The following is a 21,893-nucleotide window of genomic DNA, read 5'->3' as shown; positions in this document are numbered from 1 at the left end:
GAATCACCCGCAGCAAGAGCGACATCGTTGATATATACAGACAAAAGAGTCGGCCCGAGAATTGAACCCTGTAGTACCCCCATAGAGACCGCCAGAGGTCCGGACAACAGGCCCTCCGATTTGACACACTGAACTCTATCTGAGAAGTAGCTGGTGAACCAGGCGAGGCAGTCATTTGAGAAACCAAGGCTGTTGAGTCTGCCGATAAGAATACGGTGATTAACAGAGTCGGAAGCCTTGGCCAGGTCAATGAAGACGGCTGCACAGTACTGTCTTTTATCGATGGCGGTTATGATATTGTTAAATACCTTGAGCGTGGCTGAGGTGCACCCGTGACCAGCTCGGAAACCGGATTGCACAGCGGAGAAGGTACGGTGGGATTCAAAATGGTCAATGATCTGTTTATTAACTTGGCTTTCGAAGACTTTAGAAAGGCAGGGCAGGATGGATATAGGTCTGTAACAGTTTGGGTCTAGAGTGTCACCCCCTTTGAAGAGGGGGAGGACCGCGGCAGCTTTCCAATCTTTAGGGATCTCAGACGATACGAAAGATGTTGAACAGACTAGTAATAGGGGTTGCAACAATGGCTGTGGATAATTTTAGAAAGAGAGGGTGCAGATTGTCTAGCCCAGCTGATTTGTACGGGTCCAGGTTTTGCAGCTCTTTCAGAACATCTGCTATCTGGATTTGGGTGAAGGAGAAGCTGGGGAGGCCTGGGCGAGTTGCTGCGGGGAGTGCAGGGCTGTTGGCCGGTGTTGGGGTAGCCAGGAGGAGAGCATGGCCAGCCGTAGAGAAATGCTTATTGAAATTCTCGATTATCACGGATTTATTGTTGGTGACAGTGTTTCCTAGCCTCAGTGCAGTGGGCAGCTAGGAGGAGGTGCTCTTATTCTCCATGGACTTTACAGTGTCCCAAAACTTTTTGGAGTCAGAGCAACAGGATGCACATTTCTGTTTGAAAAAGCTAGCCTTTGCTTTCCTGACTGACTGCGTGTATTGGTCCCTGACAAGTTGCATATCGCGGGGACTATTCGATGCTAGTGCAGTCCGCCACAGGAAGTTTTTGTGCTGGTCGAGGGCAGTCAGGTCTGGAGTGAACCAAGGGTTATATCTGTTCGTAGTTCTCCATTTTTTTAAAGGGGCATGCTTATTTAAGATGGTGAGGAAATTACTTTTAAAGAACGACCAGGCATCCTCTACTGACGGGATGAGGTCAATATCCTTCAAGGATACCCAGGCCAGGTCGATTAGAAAGGCCTGCTCGCAGAAGTGTTTTAGGGAGCGTTTGACAGTGACGAGGGGTGGTCGTTTGACCGCAGACCCATAGCGGATGCAGGCAATGAGGCAGTGATCGCTGAGATCCTGATTGAAAACAGCAGAGGTGTATTTGGAGGGCAAGTTGGTCAGGATAATATCTATGAGGTTGCCCATGTCTATGGATTTAGGGTTGTACCTGGTGGGTTCCTTGATAATTTGTGTGAGATTGAGGGCATCAATCTTAGATTGTAGGACTGCAGGGGTGTTAAGCATATCCCAGTTTAGGTGACCTAACAGAACGAACTCTGAAGATAGATAGGGAGAAATCAATTCACATATGGTGTCCAGAGCATAGCTGGGAGCTGAGGGGGGTCTATAACAGGCGGCAACAGTGAGAGACTTATTTCTGGAGAGATTCATTTTTAAAATTAGAAGCGCGAACTGTTTGATCATAGACCTGGAAAGTATGACAAAACTCTGCAGGCTATCTCTGCAGTAGATCGCAACTCCTCCCCATTTGGCAGTTCTATCTTGACGGAAAATGTTGTAGTTGGTGGCCTTCCTAAGCCAGGATTCAGACACAGCAAGGACATCAGGGTTGGCGGAGTGTGCTAAAGCAGTGAGTAAAACAGACTTAGGGACGAGGCTTCTGATGTTAACATGCATGAAACCAAGGCTTTTACGGTTACAGAAGTCAACAAATGAGAGCGCCTGGGGACAGTCTACGCCCCTTCATCAGTGATTGGTCAACAGTACTACAACTCCTAGTATGAGTGGGAACTATGGACGGGATTCTTCAAATAAGTGTTTGTTGTTGTCATTCAACGAGGTGCAACTAGTTTTCATGTACATGTTTTCACTTGAGAAATACTGGACCAAAAATCTTAGATGTAAAATTGCGTGACTAATTTGAGATTATCTTAGATTAATTCTGACTATTTTGAGGAAGTGGTACTGGGTATGTTGTTCCTACGGCGTCTCAATAGGGAAAAACAGTAATATTGACTTTTTTCTCATTTTTAAAGCAAAGTCTTAAGAGAGTATGCGAGTCACAGACGTTTGCTTCGCCTAGCTTAGTTCTGCTAGGAGCAAACCGAACCTAGTATGCGGACATCTAAAGCTTACCGCATGCTTCCCTGTCGAAACAGTTTGTGCATACAGTATTCTATGATTACATTTGATGTTTTTGTTCATTTTGGTCATCGGCACTTTTTTTTCTCCAGCTGTTCTTTCACACACAAATGTTTCTGATGGCAAATCGGAGTTCGGTAGCCAAAGTCTACGCCCCTTCGTCGTTGATTGGTCAACATTACTACTTCTAGTAGGAGTGGGAACATGTAGTGTTGGTTCTCATTCAATGAGAGACAAGTTTTCATGCACATATTTCTTTGCTTGAGAAATACTGTACCAAACATCTTAGTTAGATGTCAAATTGTGCGACTAAGACCTCTGCAAAAAGGTCAAAATTAGTACAGATTTCTTTATCTACCTTAGATAAATTTGTACTATTTTGAGGAAGTGTATACTGGCTAAGATATTGCAACGGTGTCTCAAGAGGCACAAACAGTAAAATTGAAAAAACATAAATCTTGTTTTTCAAGCGAATGCATTTTAAGGGAGTATTCGCCTAGCCTAGCCGAGTTCTGCTAGAAGCAAACCGAACCTAGTATGCGGATGCCCCACCACTTTTGATTTTGTTGATTAAAAAAATGTTGACGCAAAAGCATTGAAAACAGGGACAAAGTATGCCTACTGTTTTTTAGACTGACTTACCTCATAAGTTGGCAACTCACGCACAATTAAGCCACATAGTTTCTAAACACAGAGGCGCAACACTGCAAGACTTCCGGGAACGCTTGTGATGCAGACCAGACCGGGGTTTGTGGTTTAAGAAGTCAATGAGAGAAGTAAAAATGATTTCTTAGTTGTTCATTTTCTAAATCTAAATGCACAGCTTAGATTCAAGCCAATGTCTTAAGTAGTTGAACATGTTCACTCCAACCTCGTGAAAATGACAAACTGACACGTTTTCATTTTCATTAAAAACAGCTTAGCTAGCCAACATCGCCATGACATCACCTACAAGTGTGATCAGAGATTTATATTGTAGAAGCAGTTTCTGCCTGTCATCATACTGTACTGTTTTTGATTCAACCTTGTTCACATTGCCAGTTTGAAGTGACTCAAATCCAATTTTTTCGCATATCCAATTCGGATATGTCTTTTTTCCTGCAGTCTGAACAGCCAAAAGCACATGGAAATCGGATATTTCAAGCCACATTTCAAAACACATCCGTAGGTGGTTTGAAATCAGATACAAATCTGATTCCTGGCCATGCAACTTGTGACTAAATGGTCAAATCTGATTTATTTGCCCTGAAGTGGATTTTAGACAGTTATTTGGCATATCTTGAGGATTGCTAGCTACTCTGTTGACAGTTTGACAAGAACATGTGGTAGCTAACTAGCTTATTAATAGTTTACAACCACATTTATGAATGTGCTAGAAAGCTAAACAGCTACCTAGCTAGCTAGTTGACCGCTGTTGCTAGCCAAAAGGTTTTGAAAGTTGGATCATCTTATCCTTTGAGGCTTTAAAAGTGTTCTTACACTATAACTTTGTAAGAAAGCAACTGGGAAACCTAGGCAGGCACATAGAATTAAGAATTAGAATACAAGGACTATCGAGAGTAAATATTAGTTCATCATAGGAGAGCCGTAGCTCCCCCCACCGGTGATGTGGAGCAGAGCATGCTGGGCGATCTCTAACTGAGGAGAAGGAAGTAACTACAAAGTACACAAGCCGTGATAAGTTCCAGCCATCTCCTGTGATTACCTTAAGTTAGCGTTCTTTGTTTTAGCCAAGGCCAGTGTGCGTCCTTCAGAAATGTGAGGTCATATTTCTTACAATTCATGTGTTGTGGACGCACTCCTTTTGTTATGCTAATTCACGTTTTTACCGCGAGCTAGCAACTGTAAGCTTGCTAACCCTGTTGTTTCTGTCATCTCATTTCAGACATTTAGCATTTCAGTGTATAGTCTGTGGTTATATGGATGTATACAGTATAGATTATGTGGGTATTTTGTTAGCAATGAGCCTTGTGGATGCATAATACATTCAAGTTCATGCAGTTGTGTGAGGATGATGGTGCTGCTCAGTAGTGCTGTTTAGTTGCACTCCTCTGATTATTCATTAGTGAAGTCACAGCCATGTTGTTAGGTTGTGTTGCCTTGTTCAGCAGATAAACTACAAATAAAATGGCTACAATAGGTTATGTAATTGGAGGTTGTATTAAGCCTATACCTGCAATTTACTATTGTATTTAATTTCCCCCTTTTCAGAACCACAAACTCTTGTTAAACACGATTGTCAAGCCATACGCTGTTCCGTGCCATTACTGCTCTGTGAATCATCGTCATTAAAACAACCTCAACTGGAATCCTACTGGTCTGTTATCTGTGCCCTTACAAGCACCTGGAAGAGATATGGGAGAGATATAGTGCTAAGTAAAACCTAAACCTACAGAATATACAGTCCACCAAGTCCTCAACTACATTGTGGTCCATTCGAGATGGATCTTCAGAGCTTTTTCCCGGAGCAAAATGAAAGACCACTACGTGAGTGAAGCTTTCACACAGCCAGCATGTCGTCCGAAGCGTCAGACACGGCCACCACAGCATCTACAAGATAGGCTATGTGAGCCATAGACTGTACGCATCACCACACCATAGCACAGCACGGTATGATGTATATGGGCAGGAAGAGGAGTGGTATTCTCATCATGAAGGAGTGGCCAAGATGACCCCCTTCTCCTCGTCATGTGCAACCTCATCCACTCGCCAGGTTCAATGGGATGCTGCCCCAGAGAGGGACCATCAGAGCCATCACCACAGAGGGTATGGTTCAGAATCCCAGCTAGCACACAGCCTGCAGAGAAAAAGAGAGCACATGGAGGTAAGCAGAGAAGCCTCCAGACCCTACGCTTACTGGGAACACAGGAAGCTGCCAACAGCTTAACAAGCAGAGCTAGAGGAGATCCGGAAAGAGAACGAGAATCTGCGTATCTCTCAACTAGCCGTTCAGAGAGAATTCGCCAAGTTTGATGGAGTTAAACATGAAATGAGGAAGCTTGTGGATAATAAGGTCTGCAGTCTCCAGTCTCCCCTTGACCTGACTAAACAACAAGAGTCTGTCCCGGCTGTACGAATTGAATTGGTTCTCCCAGTCCACCACCTGAGCTAGAGGAAGAGTTCAGCGAGGAGTACAGTGAGGAGTACGATAACAATGAAGAGGAATGCGATTATGTTGAGTGGACTGATTCACCACCATGGCCTACAGAGGGAAAATCAGAGCAGCCAGAGAAAGAACAAGTAGTAGACCTCCTGGATAAGATGATGAGTGAGTTCAAAGTCATGAGGGATCATGCTACTTCCGCTGATGCTAAGCAGAGCAGACCAGCATCAGTAGTCAAGACTCCAGGTCACCCTCCAAGAGAGGCTATACCTTCGCCGTGTCTCAGAGAGTCAAGTTATCACCCTGATGTGGACTATAGCCAACCTCCTCACCAGGCCAGTGCTGCACCTTCACAGCACTATGTCGGTGCAGTGACCCGGAAGTATTTTCCTCCTAGGGCTCACCTTCATGCAGCAGCCTATGAGCCACGAAGAGCCAAAGGCAACCAGAGCACCCACCAGGTCGCCGACCAGGTCAGGTTCCATGGATACCTAGGCCAGACCCTTAACCCCATCCGCAGCCCGCCGCAGCAGTGCAGACCTACAGAGGGCCTAGGCCAACCATCCCTAACTTCAACAGCCGTGACCCAAGTGAGTTCGCTCGCACTAGGGAACATCCTTCCAGCTGACGGGAACGAGCTCTTCAAGTATCAGATCCTACTGCGGCGCACAATTGGCACAGCGTCATCTGGGTTAGGGTTTGGCCGGTGTAGGCCGCCATTGTAAATAATAATTTATTCTTAACCGACTTGTCTAGTTAAATAAAAGGTTAAATAGTGGGTCACTTAAAGCTAGAAGAAGCCTGTCTAGTGGCAGATTCATACCTCAACTCCCCCCACGCCTTACTCAGACACCATAGTAACCCTGAACAAGAAGTTTGGACAGCCACACCATGTTGCCCTGAAGAAGATAGCCAGTGTCATGGACTCTCTCGATGTATGCCGTGGAGATACAGCTGCCTTCGAGAAGTTCGCACTACAGGTCCAGTCCTTAGTGGGCATGCTCCGGATCACTGGGCCCAGATGGCAACATAGAGCTGATGTGTGGGTCTCATGTGGCACGCCTACTCAGCAAGCTACCACCCGAGATGAGGTCAGACTTCCGCCGTCACATGTTTCATCAGCCAGGTACCACATACACCTTACTCGAGTTTTCAGAGTGGTTACAGTACGAATCCTGGTACCAAGACTATGATGGCCAGTCATCAAGCAAAGGGCATAAAGACAGACTTGGGCAGAAGTCAGAAGGGCGCCACGGGAAATGTGCAACATCCATCTTTCACAGAGCTAAAGACAACCTGGAGAGTTCGGCTCTCCAGGAAGAAAGGAAGAAGAAAGGTAAGGCGAAGCCATAATATCCTTATTGCAACAACCCTGAGCACTATCTCAACCAGTGCTCAGCCATCCAGATGGTCACCAAGGAGCAAGTAACAGAGTGGATCAAGACCAACAAGAAGTGCTGGCGTTGTGGAAGGGACCATCAGGCATCCCAGTGCACCCTCAAGCAGCCCTGCGGCTCTGCAAGAGAATGCATCTACAAGTCCACAAGGTCAATGCCAGAACCCCCAAAGAGGCACCAAAAGAGGAGAGCTACCTGATAAGCACAGCCACAGATGTGCTCTACTTAGACAGACCAGCTGACTGTAATTGCGTCCTACTGAAGGTGATCAGGGTGCTCCTACACCATGTAGACCGTACCCTCGACACCTACACTATTCTGGAAGACCGGTTTGAGCGTACCATGCTCCTTCCAGATGCTGCACAGAAGCTTGGGTTACAGGGGACCCCAGAAGAACTAGCTCTCAGAACCATTCGCCTAGACATCCAGACTCTCCGTGGTGCATCAGTGACCTTCCGCATCTCTCCTGCCTCGCAAACCAATACCAGTTTCCAGATCAAAAGGGCCTTCACTGCGACTCGCCTTGGACTAGCAGACCATTCCTATCCAGTGACCAGCCTTCAGAAGAGGTAAAAGCACTTGGTTGGTCTCCGCCTACAGCTGTTCATCAACGCCAAGCCTCTACTCCTCATTGGTGCAGATCATCCGCATTTGATCACCCCAATCGAACCAGGGACGTTGGGTCCTCCGGGTGGGCCATCAGCTGTCTGGACCAGACATAGATAGACGCTTCAGGGTCCGGCAAGGTTGGTGGAACAACACCTCAGGCCACAGCTATGTTTAGTGGCATCCATCATCCCCCCCAACTTCCGAGTTGTTCAGGAACGCTGAGAAGCACTGGCAGGTTGACACCTTACCGTTCGGGAATGAGAAAGGGGTGACCCGGTCAAGGCAGGACCAGGAAGCCGTCGACCTGCTCGAGACCAAGACTGCACACAAAGAGCTAGACGGAGTGTTTCGCTACGCCACCCTGCAAGAGAGACATGCCCTGCTTCCAAGCCCCTAAGGAAGCGGTGATGCAGAGCCTTAGAAGCACAGAGACATGGCTTGATAAGGATCCAGAGAGAGCTGCAGCCTACAGTGCTGAGATACAGAAGCTGGTGCAGGCAGGCTCAGTTCCACGGTCTCAACCTGAATAAGTCCCTGTTGCCAGGACCTACCTTGGGTGCGTCACTCCTGGGAGTACTGTTGTGGTTTCGCTAGCACGCCATTGGGATCAGTGGCGACATCAAGGGGATGTTTCATCAGGTCTGCATCCTGCCTGAAGTTAGGCCCTCCTACGGTTTGTGTGGTGCGACATGAAGAGAGAAGAGCCCCCCTGTTTTTTTGCAGATATTTCTAAAAACCTGTTTTTGCTTTGTCATTATGGGGTATTGTGTGTGGATTGATAAGGAAAAAATACAATTTAATACATTTTAGAATAAGGTTGTAATGTAGCAAAATGTGGAAAAAGTGAGGGGTCTGAATAGTTGCCAAATGCAGTGTATAGCTCCGGGAATGATTGGGTCTGTATGGAAGGTAGGGTTGTTACTGTACCATGGGATGAAGAGGTACAAATTAGGGAAATATTAGTAAGAAGAGAGAGAGGAGGAAGAGATGGAAGGGTTGAAAGATGGCAGAGATGAGAGTGAGAGATGAGGAGAGGAAAATATGAGAGAGGGAACAAAGAAGAAGAGGATAGAGGATTGTATGAGGACCCTTCCTAAGAGGTGTGACTCCACTTGGGGAAGACTAAAACACACTGCATGCCAGTGTAGACGTTGGGTTAGAGTACAGACGTTGGGGAAGGGTCGCATCACCACCAGCAGCATCTCTTCATGAATCATGGGTAACGTGGGTGAGTCGGAGTCCATCTCGTTCCCTCTGACAAACAAAAGCACTTTCTAGGTTAAATTCCAACCCTGGAAACCGTGTGAGTCTTTCCCCCTTTGAGGGACCAGGGAACAGCACGCCAAACCACTCAACCACCAGATACAGCTCACCTCAAACACCCCATCCTGATCATTAGGTTATTTTTTGTTGTTGAAATGCTGTGGATTATTTTAAATCACAAGGCCAGGGTGTTACCAAGAGTTGGGAAGTGCACGATTTGGGCAGCGCAGGCAGCATATCTTTTTTTGGTACGTTTTTATTTTTTTACATGACATAACATGAACACAAACATCCACAACATCCCCCATGCCCAGACCCACCTTCTCACACCCCCATGGCCTCCTACTGCACTATTTTGGTGATCTCCATCGCCCACGAACTTTCAACATTTGGATAGGCCTAATAAAGCATTTGACCTTTCCATTGTGTTAACGATAGAGGTTTGGTTGATTTCCAGCTTTTTTCCCCCTCAAGATGGTGGATGAGAAAAGTATCATCCAACCAATTGGGTATCTCACTGCATCAGGTAGCCTAGCGGTTAAGCGCTTGGGCCAGTAACCAAAAGGTCGCTGGTTCAAATCCCCGAGCCGGCAAAAATCTGCCGTTCTGTCCTTGAGCAAGGCAGTTAACAACCAACAACAACTGCATCTAAAATAGACCTAGGTCTAAAATCTAAAAACAAATCGCTGGAAAAACACAGAAGAGAAGAGACAAAGAAAAAAACGAATCTGTCTTTAGTTAAGCTATCAAAATTCTCAACTAGCAATAGGCTATTGAGCTAACAGTAACCTTGTTTATTTTATTGGAACTATAGTGGCGATATGACCAGTGAGTGCGCATATTCACTGTCTGTCTTTTATTTTCTCCTCCAGGCTAGATGGACGTCATAGCCTACAATATGTGTCTCGCCTCTTCATAGGCATCGATTAGATGGTTGCATTCAAGACAAGGTCATTTTTGCCCTAAGTCTTGTGTAAAGTTGATAGAATATTATTCAAAAGGGTTCACAGCTGTAATAAAGTTGATAGAACATTATTCAAAAGGGTTCACAGCTGTAATGGCTGCCAAAGGTGCTTCCACCAAGTACTCTGGGGTCTGAAGACATAGCCTACACAATCAAGACATCTTCGTTTTTATTTGTTCATTAATTACGAACGTGTTTTATAATTTGTCCTTCACTTTGGAAATGTGGAGTAGGTCGTTTGCAGCGGTAGGAAAAAAATGTAATAAATGTATTTCATTTGAAGGCAGCAAAATGTGAAGACTAAGCAAGGGTTGTGGAGACTTTCACTAGGCACTAACTATGGACTACGGTTTCATACATTTGTTTAGTTAAGTTGATTTAAAAGCATTTTTTGAATGGCAAGATAAATATTTTTCAATAAATAGGAATCAGTGAAATGTGCCTGAAAAACCAAGATATGACATTGTTCAACGTATTTGGGTGATGTGAATAAAACGGGTTGAGAGCAACATTGGGTATTACAGTACTAATTGTGTGTTGAATAAGCTATTATTTACACCACAGCTTAGGTATTAACCAGCTATAAAGAGTGTTTTTGTTGACTATTTCAATGTTTCTATTACCGCAGAGAGGGAAACGCCGCAATGGCCCTAAGAGCAGCAGGAAGTGTGTTTCTGGTTCTCTTGCCTGTGGCAAGTAACAGCTTTTCATGAGTACATACTCTCTCTCTCTTATAACTATCTCTCGTCTCTTAAGTATTTCTCTTAGGTAATGTTTAATTTTTGTTTTAAACTTTGTACACACAGCACACAACGTGAAGTTTGAAGAGAGGAAGTAGCATCATGCGTCGTAATGACCTAAGCATGACAGAGGTAAGTATTATGGATCCCCTGTGTAATCAGCTTATCAGCTGGTCATTGTTTTACAGGGACACTATTGACAAAGAGTATGTAAGAATGCTCACATTTCTATGCCTCCGATTCTCTTTTTTTTTTTTAAATCAAGAATTGTTTAATCAATTTGCTTCTAACCCCAGTTGATGGGCTAGTACATGCTCAATATGTTCCAAGAGGTCAGATAATAGTACGACGGACGAAGATGACATCTACACATTCCTCAATCCTAACGCCTGCGGAGCCCATCCGGGCAGGAAGCAGCAAGCAGGCTCTAATCTTGGATACGCAAAAGCTTGTTTGAGGCTGTCTCTTTATACCGCGGCCACAATGTTTTTAATTCAAATGACTGTTTAAAATGTATAATAATAATCTTGGAATTAATATAACAATCAAAAAGTAGAGCAACAGTAAATGCGCTGTTTTCGAGGGTTTGTCCAAATGACAAGTTGATCTGAGGTTTAGCCTATATCTTATAAAAACAACGGGAATTTTGGTAATTTGAATTCATGCTCGTTTTATAATTGAAATGTAGATCAGGAATTGAATCATTGAGTCATCAAGTGTGTCCAAAGTTGATGGGTCTATTGATCCCCTGGCCACTAGCCTGTGTGTAAATCACCCTCAGATTTGATCAGCAACAGCGTGAAACGGAGTGCCTCCAAACGAGTTTATAAGATCAGTGGTTGAAGCAAGTGGCTGGTTTGGGATCACTGCTAATATTGGTTAGGTCACAATTAATATAATAATTTTGACCTTTTCAATAAAGTAGAGCAACTGCAATAAAATGATTAGAATAGAAGAGGGACACGCAAAGAAGCATCCAGGGGTGAAGAATACCTACTTATTTTTTGTTCTATGGTTTATTGCCTCAAGTGACTTGAGTCGTCTATAATATTGATGACAATTCTTCTGTAGTGTGTTGTTGCTACCAGTTGTTGCTCATTAATTATCAATGACTTAATTGCAGTTTACAACATCTGTTATTCACACAGACCGACTGTCATTTGTGTTACTTGAATGAAGAAGTTTACTTCTCTAAATAGCCTCACTATTGCATTTGCCAAATTATTTGGGGGTTGAAAAAGTGATATTTGTCCTCTTGTGCTCACGTTGTTGCTGATGGTTTGTTAAAAGAGGGGCACAAAACTGGCTATTCGCTATGTGTAGTGACCGTGGTATTTAAAGACTGAGATATGACCGAAATGTTTTTAAAAACTACCATCTCATCTCATAGGCTGCATTAGCCTAGAGGTCCTCAACGCAGATCAGCAGAGATTTACATCGGGTTTCTGTCAAATGGGAGCTTAGAAACAAACTCGAAAAACCCCAGGGATCAACGGAGGTTGGTGGAATATGGTATCAACAGGATGCCATTCCATTTGCTTCGTTCCAGACTGACCGTCCTCCCTCAGCAGCCTCCACTGCCAGGGATGCAAGTTAGCAACCACCTTGTACAGAAGGATCAACATTTTTGACTGCGCCATAGGATTCGCTACGAGTGTCACGTTGAGTATAGGCTAGGCAGGGCAACTAGGTCTGAATTTATTGGCTACATTCACGCAGGTTTACTAAAGTTATACCAACTTTTTGAGAAGGCAACGACACGCTTTTTGGTAATGACTTGTACAACTATTGTATCTAATGCTGTTGTGCATTATGGTTCAGTTCCTCCTTATTTAAAGCGCCCATCATAGGCCATGTGTGCTAACTGAAGGCAGTGAACATTAAGGAAAGCTAGAAAACCTCAAGACATTAGATTTAAGTCAGTACAGTTTATCAACGCACTACATTCAGGGCTGCCCAATTCTGGTCCTGGAGGCTGAAATACTTGCTACCTGGTAGTTAATTGCACTCACCTGGTGTCCCAGGTCTGAATTAGTCCCTGACTAGAAGGGTATGAAACCCAGAAGTGTTTCGGCCTTTCAGGATCGGATTTGGGTAGCCCTGAGTCATAGCTATTTACACTGGTCTATAGCAGGATGGCAACTCAGTACTCGGGGTCTGATTGGTGACACTTTTGCCCCACACCTGACTCTTAATCATCAACTAATCATGATCTCCAGTTTAGAATACAATTTGTTTATTGGTGTTTTAGCTAAGGCTGCATGGGGAAAAATGTACGAACACCAATCGGCCCCTAGGACTGGATTTGGCCCACGCCATCATAAGTAATGGAAGAAGGAGTTTCCATATGAGTCTCCCTGAAAAGGGCAGACACAGTAGCATCATGTGTGTGTGACCTAAGGCATGACAGAGCAAAGTCTATTATGGATCCCMCCATGTGTAATCAGCTTGATTAGCTGGTCATTGTTTACTGGAACACTGTAGAGAGAATAAAGTAGACGGCGCGGGTCAGAATTTAGATTTATGACCCTATGTCTGGATGACGCGTGTATGCCCAAATATAGGCATCTGGCCAGGACATCCTGTTTCTGTTGTCACGTGTTAGAGGGTGTGTTATTTTATATCTATATTGCATCTATTCCTTTGAAGTTGCCATGATGATTGATGTGTAGGGAGCTGGTTGAACTGGGGGGGGTTGTGTTTGAACATTTCAAAGAGGGTGACCCCACACCCACCCTATTTTATTGCCCTTAGGGTTGTTTTCTATGTAGTAGGAATGTCCGGGGGGGGGGGTTGTATTTGCGGCAGACGCATTATAAATAAAGCCCAGAACAAGACATGCGGCCCCAGAACACTAAGCAAGATTTAAAAAATAAAACCCTGAACATTAAACAGAAAATGATGTCTCCTAGGCCAATTCTCGGGGTGRTATGRGTCTCTTGTCATGAACCCAATGACAAAAACATCGAGGAAGTTTTGTGTGAGGAGCCAGAATGTTTTAAAGGAGTTTTGGGTACGAGTGAGGGACATATGTCTTACATATTCCAGCCTGAAGATTCTACGGTTAAGATATTCACAGACAGCGGCCCCAAACCCCTTTATCATGCAAAACCCCTGAGTTTTTCTCCTGCGCTGCGGATGAAAGAATGGCTTAAGATAAGGCTTGCGRTCTGTCAAATTGAACAGGCCCTGAGTGGTACAACCCTGCCAGGATATGCAATGGAAGAACTGGTCTGCGGCCACAGTGATCTGAAGGCCCTAAGAATCGCTTCAATGGCGTATAGCCCCGACTCCAAAGTGACAATTTTAGCATGTGAACAATTTGATAGTGCAAATGCGACGAAGTCTGTCAGTTCATATGTATTTTCCAAAGCCTGCAAGGATGTAAACTTTTTTATGCCAGTGTTTAGCTTTAAATGGCTTGATTTTCCCATATTCATAACACTGATGAATAAGCTGGAGTCTTTTCCAAAATCGTGAACAATTACGGCGCTGGCCGCGTCTATCCTTAATACATACCCAGGAACTACATGCCAGACGGTTGATCTATCCCTGGAGTGAAAACTTACGGAACCTTGARGGGTCGTGTGTGGGATATCCTGCCAGCAAGAGAGCCTGTCTTGGCGCTGGTGAATTGGAGACGGATGCTGGTCAGGGCTAACCAGGCCCTTTATCTGTAATAAATGAATAGTACATTTTTAAAATTCATTATATCATGTTTCAAACTGTATGCATGTGTCTGCTCAAACGGTCAGAAACAGACTCCATGAGGGTGGTATGAGGGCCCGACGTCCACAGGTGGGGGTTGTGCTTACAGCCCAACACCGTGCAGGACGTTTGGCATTTGCCAGAGAACACCAAGATTGGCAAATTCGCCACTGGCGCCCTGTGCTCTTCACAGATGAAAGCAGGTTCACACTGAGCACATGAGTACATGTGACAGACGTGACAGAGTCTGGAGACGCCGTGGAGAACGTTCTGCTGCCTGCAACATSCTCCAGCATGACCGGTTTGGCGGTGGGTCAGTCATGGTGTGGGGTGGCATTTCTTTGTGGGGCCGCACAGCCCTCCATGTGCTCGCCAGAGGTAGCCTGACTGCCATTAGGTACCGAGATGAGATCCTCAGACCCCTTGTGAGACCATATGCTGACACATGCACATTTGTGGCCTGCTGGAGGTCATTTTGTAGGGCTCTGGCAGTGCTCCTCCTTGCACAAAGGCTGTCTCTTATACACATCTAGATGTGTATAAGAGACAGCCTTCATGCTCTGGACACTACGCTGACAGACACAGCAAACATTCTTGCCACAGCTCGCATTGATGTGCCATCCTGGATGAGCTGCACTACCTGAGCCACTTGTGTGGGTTGTAGACTCCGTCTCATGCTAKCACTAGAGTGAAAGCACCGCCAGCATTCAYAAGTGACCAAAWCATCAGCCAGGAAGCATAGGAACTGAGAAGTGGTCTGTGGTCACCACCTGCAGAARCACTCCTTTATTGGGGGTGTCTTGCTAATTGCCTATAATTTCCACCTMTTGTCTATTCRATTTGCACAACAGCATGTGAAATMTATTGTCAATCAGTGTTGCTTCCTAAGTGGACAGTTTGATTTCACAGAAGTGTGATTGACTTGGAGTTACATTGTGTTGTTTAAGTTTTCCCTTTATTTTTTTGAGCAGTGTATATATATAGGATAAATATATGTTAATATTATCTAACGTTTGTAGGGTATCCATCCTTTACGCAGTTGCTCAGAGGGATAAATGATCTGGAACAGCCTTCGCTAGAAGGGGATTCAGAGGAGCAAAACYCATGCAGCCAGTCCCCATCACATTATTGTCGACGTAAGTCCAATAATTACATACACAAGAATATTTATACATTAAAAACAAAAAGTGTGCACCCTATATTAAAAGCTATTTTTGTGTTTACAGCTGACATACCGCCAAGAAGGATAACAGGCTCCTTATGGACCCTGGACGGCTTCGGAGGAGCAGATGACACAGCAGATGACACAGATCCTATTCTCCCGTTCTGTACGAACGTCTTTTCAAACACACCGAGAACAGATTATTTAAACGTCCTGTCAAATCCCCCGGGAACCTCCACCCGCTCGCTCCATATTCCAGACCCAAACAAGCAACGCACAACTCGGGCTCAAGTACATTGGTCAGAATCAGCCCCTCCCGAAAAGTGCTACTGGGCAAGGAACTTACGGCTTCACGAAACGGCGCTCCATGGACACGGTATGAAGCCATTATATATATATATATATATATATTATTAGTTATACATATTTTATTATTTATACATTTTTAGGCTTGAATATGTTAAAACAAGGACAAATAATGTTTTTTCAGGCTCCAACGAGACAGGCCCGGCAGAATCGGTAATGGTTGGTGAAAAAAGTCAAGAATCCCCGGTTTCCGCGATTCGTCAAAAAAGCCGAGGTATTTTAATTATGTATTGTTAATATATAGTATTATACCTGAAATGTATTTTACTTTTTTTTTTAATCTAACATATTTTGTATGTATTATTTTCTTTCAGACTCCTCCCCGGCGTACAACGGCACAGAAGACCTCACACATCTAGAGCACGCGGAGGATTCCAGCTCACCGAACATTCACAATGAAACAACCAAACCGGAGGATTTCACCGTTTTAAATGACATTTCAGAGGCAGACGACCAGCTATTTTCGGATGCGGCCAACCTTCTTGATTCAGCCAATTCTTTGGTGGAAACACCCGGACCTGAGATAGAACAAGCTAGATTTTTCCCAGCCTTTTCCAGGGCTCTAAAATCCCGAAAGGTTTTGCTACACAAACGAATGGGGGCTTTACTCGAGCGACAATACCGTCAGGATCTATCCTTCTGGCATAGAACAATTCCACGTTTGTTAAACAGCAATCCGAATAAAAAACGCAAATACAGGCGCTAAAAACACACATCATAATTATAAATACAAATCGCTGGAAAAACACAGAAGAGAGGAGACAAAAAAAAAACGAATCTGTCTTTAGTTAAACTATCAAAATTCTCAACTAGCAATAGGCTTTTGAGCAAACAGTAGCCTTGTTTATTTTATTGGAACTATAGTGGCGATATGACCAGTGTGGCATAGTGGCATATTCACTGTCTGTCTTTTATTTTCTCCTCCAGGCTCGATGGACGTCATAGCCTACAATATGTGTCTCGCCTTTTCATAGGCATCGATTAGATGGTTGCATTCAAGACAAGGTCATTTTTGCCCAAAGTCTTGTGTAAAGTTGATAGAATATTATTCAAAAGGGTTCACAGCTGTAATAAAGTTGATAGAACATTATTCAAAAGGGTTCACAGCTGTAATGGCTGCCAAAGGTGCTTCCACCAAGTACTCTGGGGTCTGAAGACATAGCCTACACAATCAAGACATCTTCGTTTTTATTTGTTCATTAATTACGAACGTGTTTTATAATTTGTCCTTCACTTTGGAAATGTGGAGTAGGTCGTTTGCAGCGGTAGGAAAAAAATGTAATAAATGTATTTCATTTGAAGGCAGCAAAATGTGAAGACTAAGCAAGGGTTGTGGAGACTTTCACTAGGCACTAACTATGGACTACGGTTTCATACATTTGTTTAGTTAAGTTGATTTAAAAGCATTTTTTGAATGGCAAGATAAATATTTTTCAATAAATAGGAATCAGTGAAATGTGCCTGAAAAACCAAGATATGACATTGTTCAACGTATTTGGGTGATGTGAATAAAACGGGTTGAGAGCAACATTGGGTATTACAGTACTAATTGTGTGTTGAATAAGCTATTATTTACACCACAGCTTAGGTATTAACCAGCTATAAAGAGTGTTTTTGTTGACTATTTCAATGTTTCTATTACCGCAGAGAGGGAAACGCCGCAATGGCCCTAAGAGCAGCAGGAAGTGTGTTTCTGGTTCTCTTGCCTGTGGCAAGTAACAGCTTTTCATGAGTACATACTCTCTCTCTCTTATAACTATCTCTCGTCTCTTAAGTATTTCTCTTAGGTAATGTTTAATTTTTGTTTTAAACTTTGTAKACACACACACACAGAGTGAGGAAGTAGCATCATCGGTCGTATGACCTAAAGCATGACAGAGGTAAGCATTATGGATCCCCCTGTGTAATCAGCTTTATCAGCTGGTCATTGTTTACAGGGACACTATTGACAAAGAGTATGTAAGAATGCTCACATTTCTATGCCTCCATTCTCTTTTTTTTTTTTAAATCAAGATTGTTTAATCAATTTGCTCTAAACCCCAGTTGATGGGCTAGTACATGCTCAATATGTTCCAAGAGGTCAGATATAGTACGAGGACAAGATGACATCTACACATTCCTCAATTCCTTAACCCTGCGAGCCCATCCCGGGCAGAGAACGCAACAGGTCCTAATCTTGGATACCAAAAAGCTTGTTTGAGGCTGTCTTTATAACGCGGCCACAATGTTTTTAATTTCAAATGACTTATTAAAATGTATATAATAATCTTGGAATTAATATAACAATCAAAAAGTAGAGCAACAGTAAATGCCTGTTTTCGAGGTTTGTCCAAAATGACAAGTTGATACTGAGGTTTAGCCTATATCTTATAAAACAACGGGAATTTTGTAATTTGAATTTCATGCTCGTTTTATAATTGAAATGTAGATCAGGAATTGAATCATTGAAGTCACAAGTGTGTCCCAAAGTTGATGGGTCTATTGATCCCCTGGCCACTAGCCTGTGTGTAAATCACCCTCAGAATTTGATCAGCAACACGTGACAACGGAGTGCCCTCCAAACGAGTTTATAAGATCAGTGGTTGAAGCAAGTGGCTGGTTTGGGAATCACTGCTAATATTGGTTAGTCACAATTAATATAATAATTTTGACCTTTTCAATAAAGTAGAGCAACTGCAATCAAAAATGATTAGAATAGAGATGGGACACGCAAAGAAGCATCCAGGGGTAAGAATACCTACTTATTTTTGTTCTATGGTTTATTGCCTCAAGTGACTTAGTCGTCTATAATATTGCATGACAATTCCTTCTGTCAGTGTGTATGTGCTACCAGTTGTTGCTCAATTAAATTATACAATGACTTAATTGCAGTTTACAACATCTGTTATTCACACAGACCGACTGTCATTTGTGTACTTGAATGAAAAGTTACTTCTCTAAATAGGCCTCACTATTGCATTTTGCCAAATTATTTTGGGGGTTGAAAAAGTGATATTTGTCCTCTTGTCTTCACGTTGTTGCTGAATGGTTTGTTTAAAAGAGGGGCACAAAACTGGCTATTCGCTTATGTGTAGTGACCGTGATATTTAAAGACTGGAGATATGACCGAAATAGTTTTTAAAAACTACCATCTCATCTCATAGGCTGCATTAGCCTAGAGGTCCTCAACGCAGATCAGCAAGGATTTACATCGGGTTTCTGTCAAAATGGGAGCTTAGAAACAAACTCGAAAACCCCAGGGATCACAGGAGGTTGGTGGAATGGTATCAAACAGGATGCCATTCCATTTGCTTCGTTCCAGACATGAACCGTCCTCCCCTCAGCAGCCTCCACTGCCAGGGATGCAAGTTAGCCTAACCACCTTGTACAGAAGGATCAACATTTTGACTGCGCCATAGGATTCGCTACCAGTGTCACGTCTGAGTATAGGCTAYYCAGGGCAAACTAGGTCTGAATTTATTTGGCTACATTCACGCAGGRTTACTAAAGTTATACCAACTTTTTGAYAAGGCAACAGACACGCTTTTTGGTAATGAACTTGTACAACTAATTGTATCTAARGCTGTTGTGCATTATGGTTTCAGTTKCTCCTTATTTAAAGCYCCATCATTAGGCCATGTGTGCTAACTGAAGGCAAGTGAACATTAAGGAAAGCTAGAAAAACTCAAGACATTAGATTTAAGTCAGTACAGTTTATCAACGGACTACATTCAGGGCTGCCCAATTCTGGTCCTGGAGGCTGAAAAACTTATTTTTTTTGTTGCTACGTGTTAGTTAATTACACTCACCTGGTGTCCCAGGTCTGAATTAGTCCCTGACTAGAAGGGTATGAAAACCAGAAGTGTTTCGGCCTTTCAGGGTCGGATTTGGGTAGCCCTGAGTCATAGCTATTTACACTTGGTCTATAGCAGGGATGGCAACTCCAGTACTCGGGGTCTGATTGGTGACACTTTTGCCCCACACCTGACTCTAATCATCAACTAATCATGATCTCCAGTTTAGAATACAATTTGTTTAATTAGGTGTTTTAGCTAAGGCTGCATGGGGAAAATGTACGACACCAATCGGGCCCCCTAGGACTGGATTTGCCCACCCATATAATATGAAAAGGAAGTTCCATATGAGTCTCCCTGAAAAGGGCAGACACAGTAGCATCATGTGTGTGTGACCTAAGGCATGACAGAGCAAAGTCTATTATGGATCCCGCCATGTGTAATCAGCTTGATTAGATGGTCATTGTTTACTGGAACACTGTATTGACAAAAGTTATCTAAGAATGCTCAGATTTCTTTGCCTCGTGAATGTCATGCTCATGTTATCTCCTTCTCTTCTTACCCTCTCATAGCTCATCCCCCAATTCTTCGTCATCTTGTTGGGAGTAGGAGGAGCCTCCATGTATTTGTTCCGTCTTGCAAATGGGCCCCATGTTAAGTAAGACTCATTCACCCTTACACTCCATTCTCTTTTGACTCAATATTGGTTAATCAATTTCTTAATACTATCAAATCAAAACATAGTAGTGGATCCCCTTTTGCATCGTAAAGCCTTGGCTAAATCAGTTCATGATTGACTGCTCTTGGTAATCCCACCTCTTGTGCAGTTCTAGGGCATCAATTTCCAATTCACTACTAATGGCCTGTACCACTGTTGTAAGTGTTTGAAAACTATGCATGGCTAATGAATAGTTGATCGCAGGCAGGCTAATACAGTTCCCTCTGATCCCATTTGTATCTGTCCTACTTCGGCCTGCTTCGACTATTGTGTCACTGTACAGCTGGAATAAGAAGAACAACCCTGAGCCCTGGAATAAACTTGACCCTACCTACCAGTACAAGGTACAGTACTGTTAACACTCTAGCACACTTTAGCTCCACAAAGTGAATGAATCCCCATCTTAATCGATTCTTGTTTCACGAGACAACAGTGTAATAGTAATGCAGCCAATCAATAGTACCAGTCAATAATATATTTCTGATCAATATAAGTAGCCAAGAGCATTACTGTGCTTGCCTGGATCATAGAAAATGAATAGAACAGACTTGGAAGCTCTAACCATGGCATTTGACTGGTAAACTCATGAGTACACTCGCAATGGCTGCCTGGTATTTTGATAGAACATTCCAAAATCCCATTGAAATTATTGTATCAACTGATGCTGGATGGCCATGGTAATGTAGAATGTTCATTCAAATGATCCTAACTGAATGTATTTTTAATAATGTTAGTTGAGTTGACATCACAGCACAGATTGAAGGGTACACGTTCTGATTTTACTTCCTGGCATGGGTACGCTCAAAACTGCTGCCAGTCCACCCATTATGCCTTATTTGACTTGAATGGCGCCACCCTTTCTTTCTATTCATTCTTATTTTTATGGCCTGGATTACATAAATCCTGCCATATTTTCTTCCCCAGTTTGTGGCCATAAACACAGACTACAAGAAACTGAAGAAGGAGGGACCTCAATTCTGAGTATCTTTCCTCCTGTCCTAATGGCACAAGGTCCAGCCCACCTTACTGCAGTCAATGTAAAAAGCCTTCAGTCATACTGTGCCTATCAAACATGTGCATAGCAGCAGTAACACACATGTTAAACTGCTGTTGTAGTGGAAAAATAAAGTTAACGAAATGTGAACGTTGAAGGCCAGTGCTGAAGATCCGTCTAGCGACTTGCTGACGCCAGCCTGGCATGTTGATTCAAAATTGTCTTGTTTGATTTGTTTCAATATTTCAAAAAAGAGCTGTGAATTTTGATAATGTTATATTGTACTGTATGAGTTATGGATTTTTCCGTTACAGGGAAACTGTTATTCTGTCCGTTTTGATGTGGGGTGACTAGTTTAGAGAATGCGTGTGATGTTTTATGCCTTTGAATTAAATGTTTTGGGCCATGCAAAGTGATGTTAATTATAGACGTAGGCCTACTGATATTTGCCGCTCTGGAAAGAATAAAAGTTTGGTTGAAACCTATGTTAATGGAGACATTGTAAATCAAGCTCCTGACAAACTCCAGTTTGTCAGTGTATTTGTATGCTTTTAGACTTACTATTTAGTATTGGTTTTACATTGAAGACTTCTAATATGTAGCCTCTGACATTTGTATTTTATTGCTTAACTGTAATAAACCTGATTACTATTAATTTGATATGTAGCCTACTGTAGTCCTCATATTTCAGTATTGTTTTTAGTCATT

General features: G+C 43.1%; 1 protein-coding gene across 1 annotated transcript; it reads left to right on the top strand.

Moving 5' to 3' along the window:
• The first annotated feature begins 18,239 nt into the window (after positions 1-18,239).
• Positions 18,240-21,641, top strand: LOC111966250 (cytochrome c oxidase subunit NDUFA4). The gene is made up of 4 exons (XM_023990738.2): positions 18,240-18,427; positions 20,046-20,131; positions 20,475-20,535; positions 21,116-21,641. The coding sequence occupies exons 1-4, from the start codon at positions 18,386-18,388 to the stop codon at positions 21,170-21,172; spliced, it is 246 nt and encodes an 81-aa protein (XP_023846506.1). The 5' UTR covers positions 18,240-18,385; the 3' UTR covers positions 21,173-21,641.
• The last annotated feature ends 252 nt before the right edge of the window (positions 21,642-21,893 follow it).

This window comes from Salvelinus sp. IW2-2015, linkage group LG7 (genome assembly GCF_002910315.2).
Source record: "Salvelinus sp. IW2-2015 linkage group LG7, ASM291031v2, whole genome shotgun sequence".
In the NCBI taxonomy this organism is placed as follows: domain Eukaryota; kingdom Metazoa; phylum Chordata; class Actinopteri; order Salmoniformes; family Salmonidae; genus Salvelinus; species Salvelinus sp. IW2-2015.
This window is presented reverse-complemented; position numbering and strand designations above follow the sequence as displayed.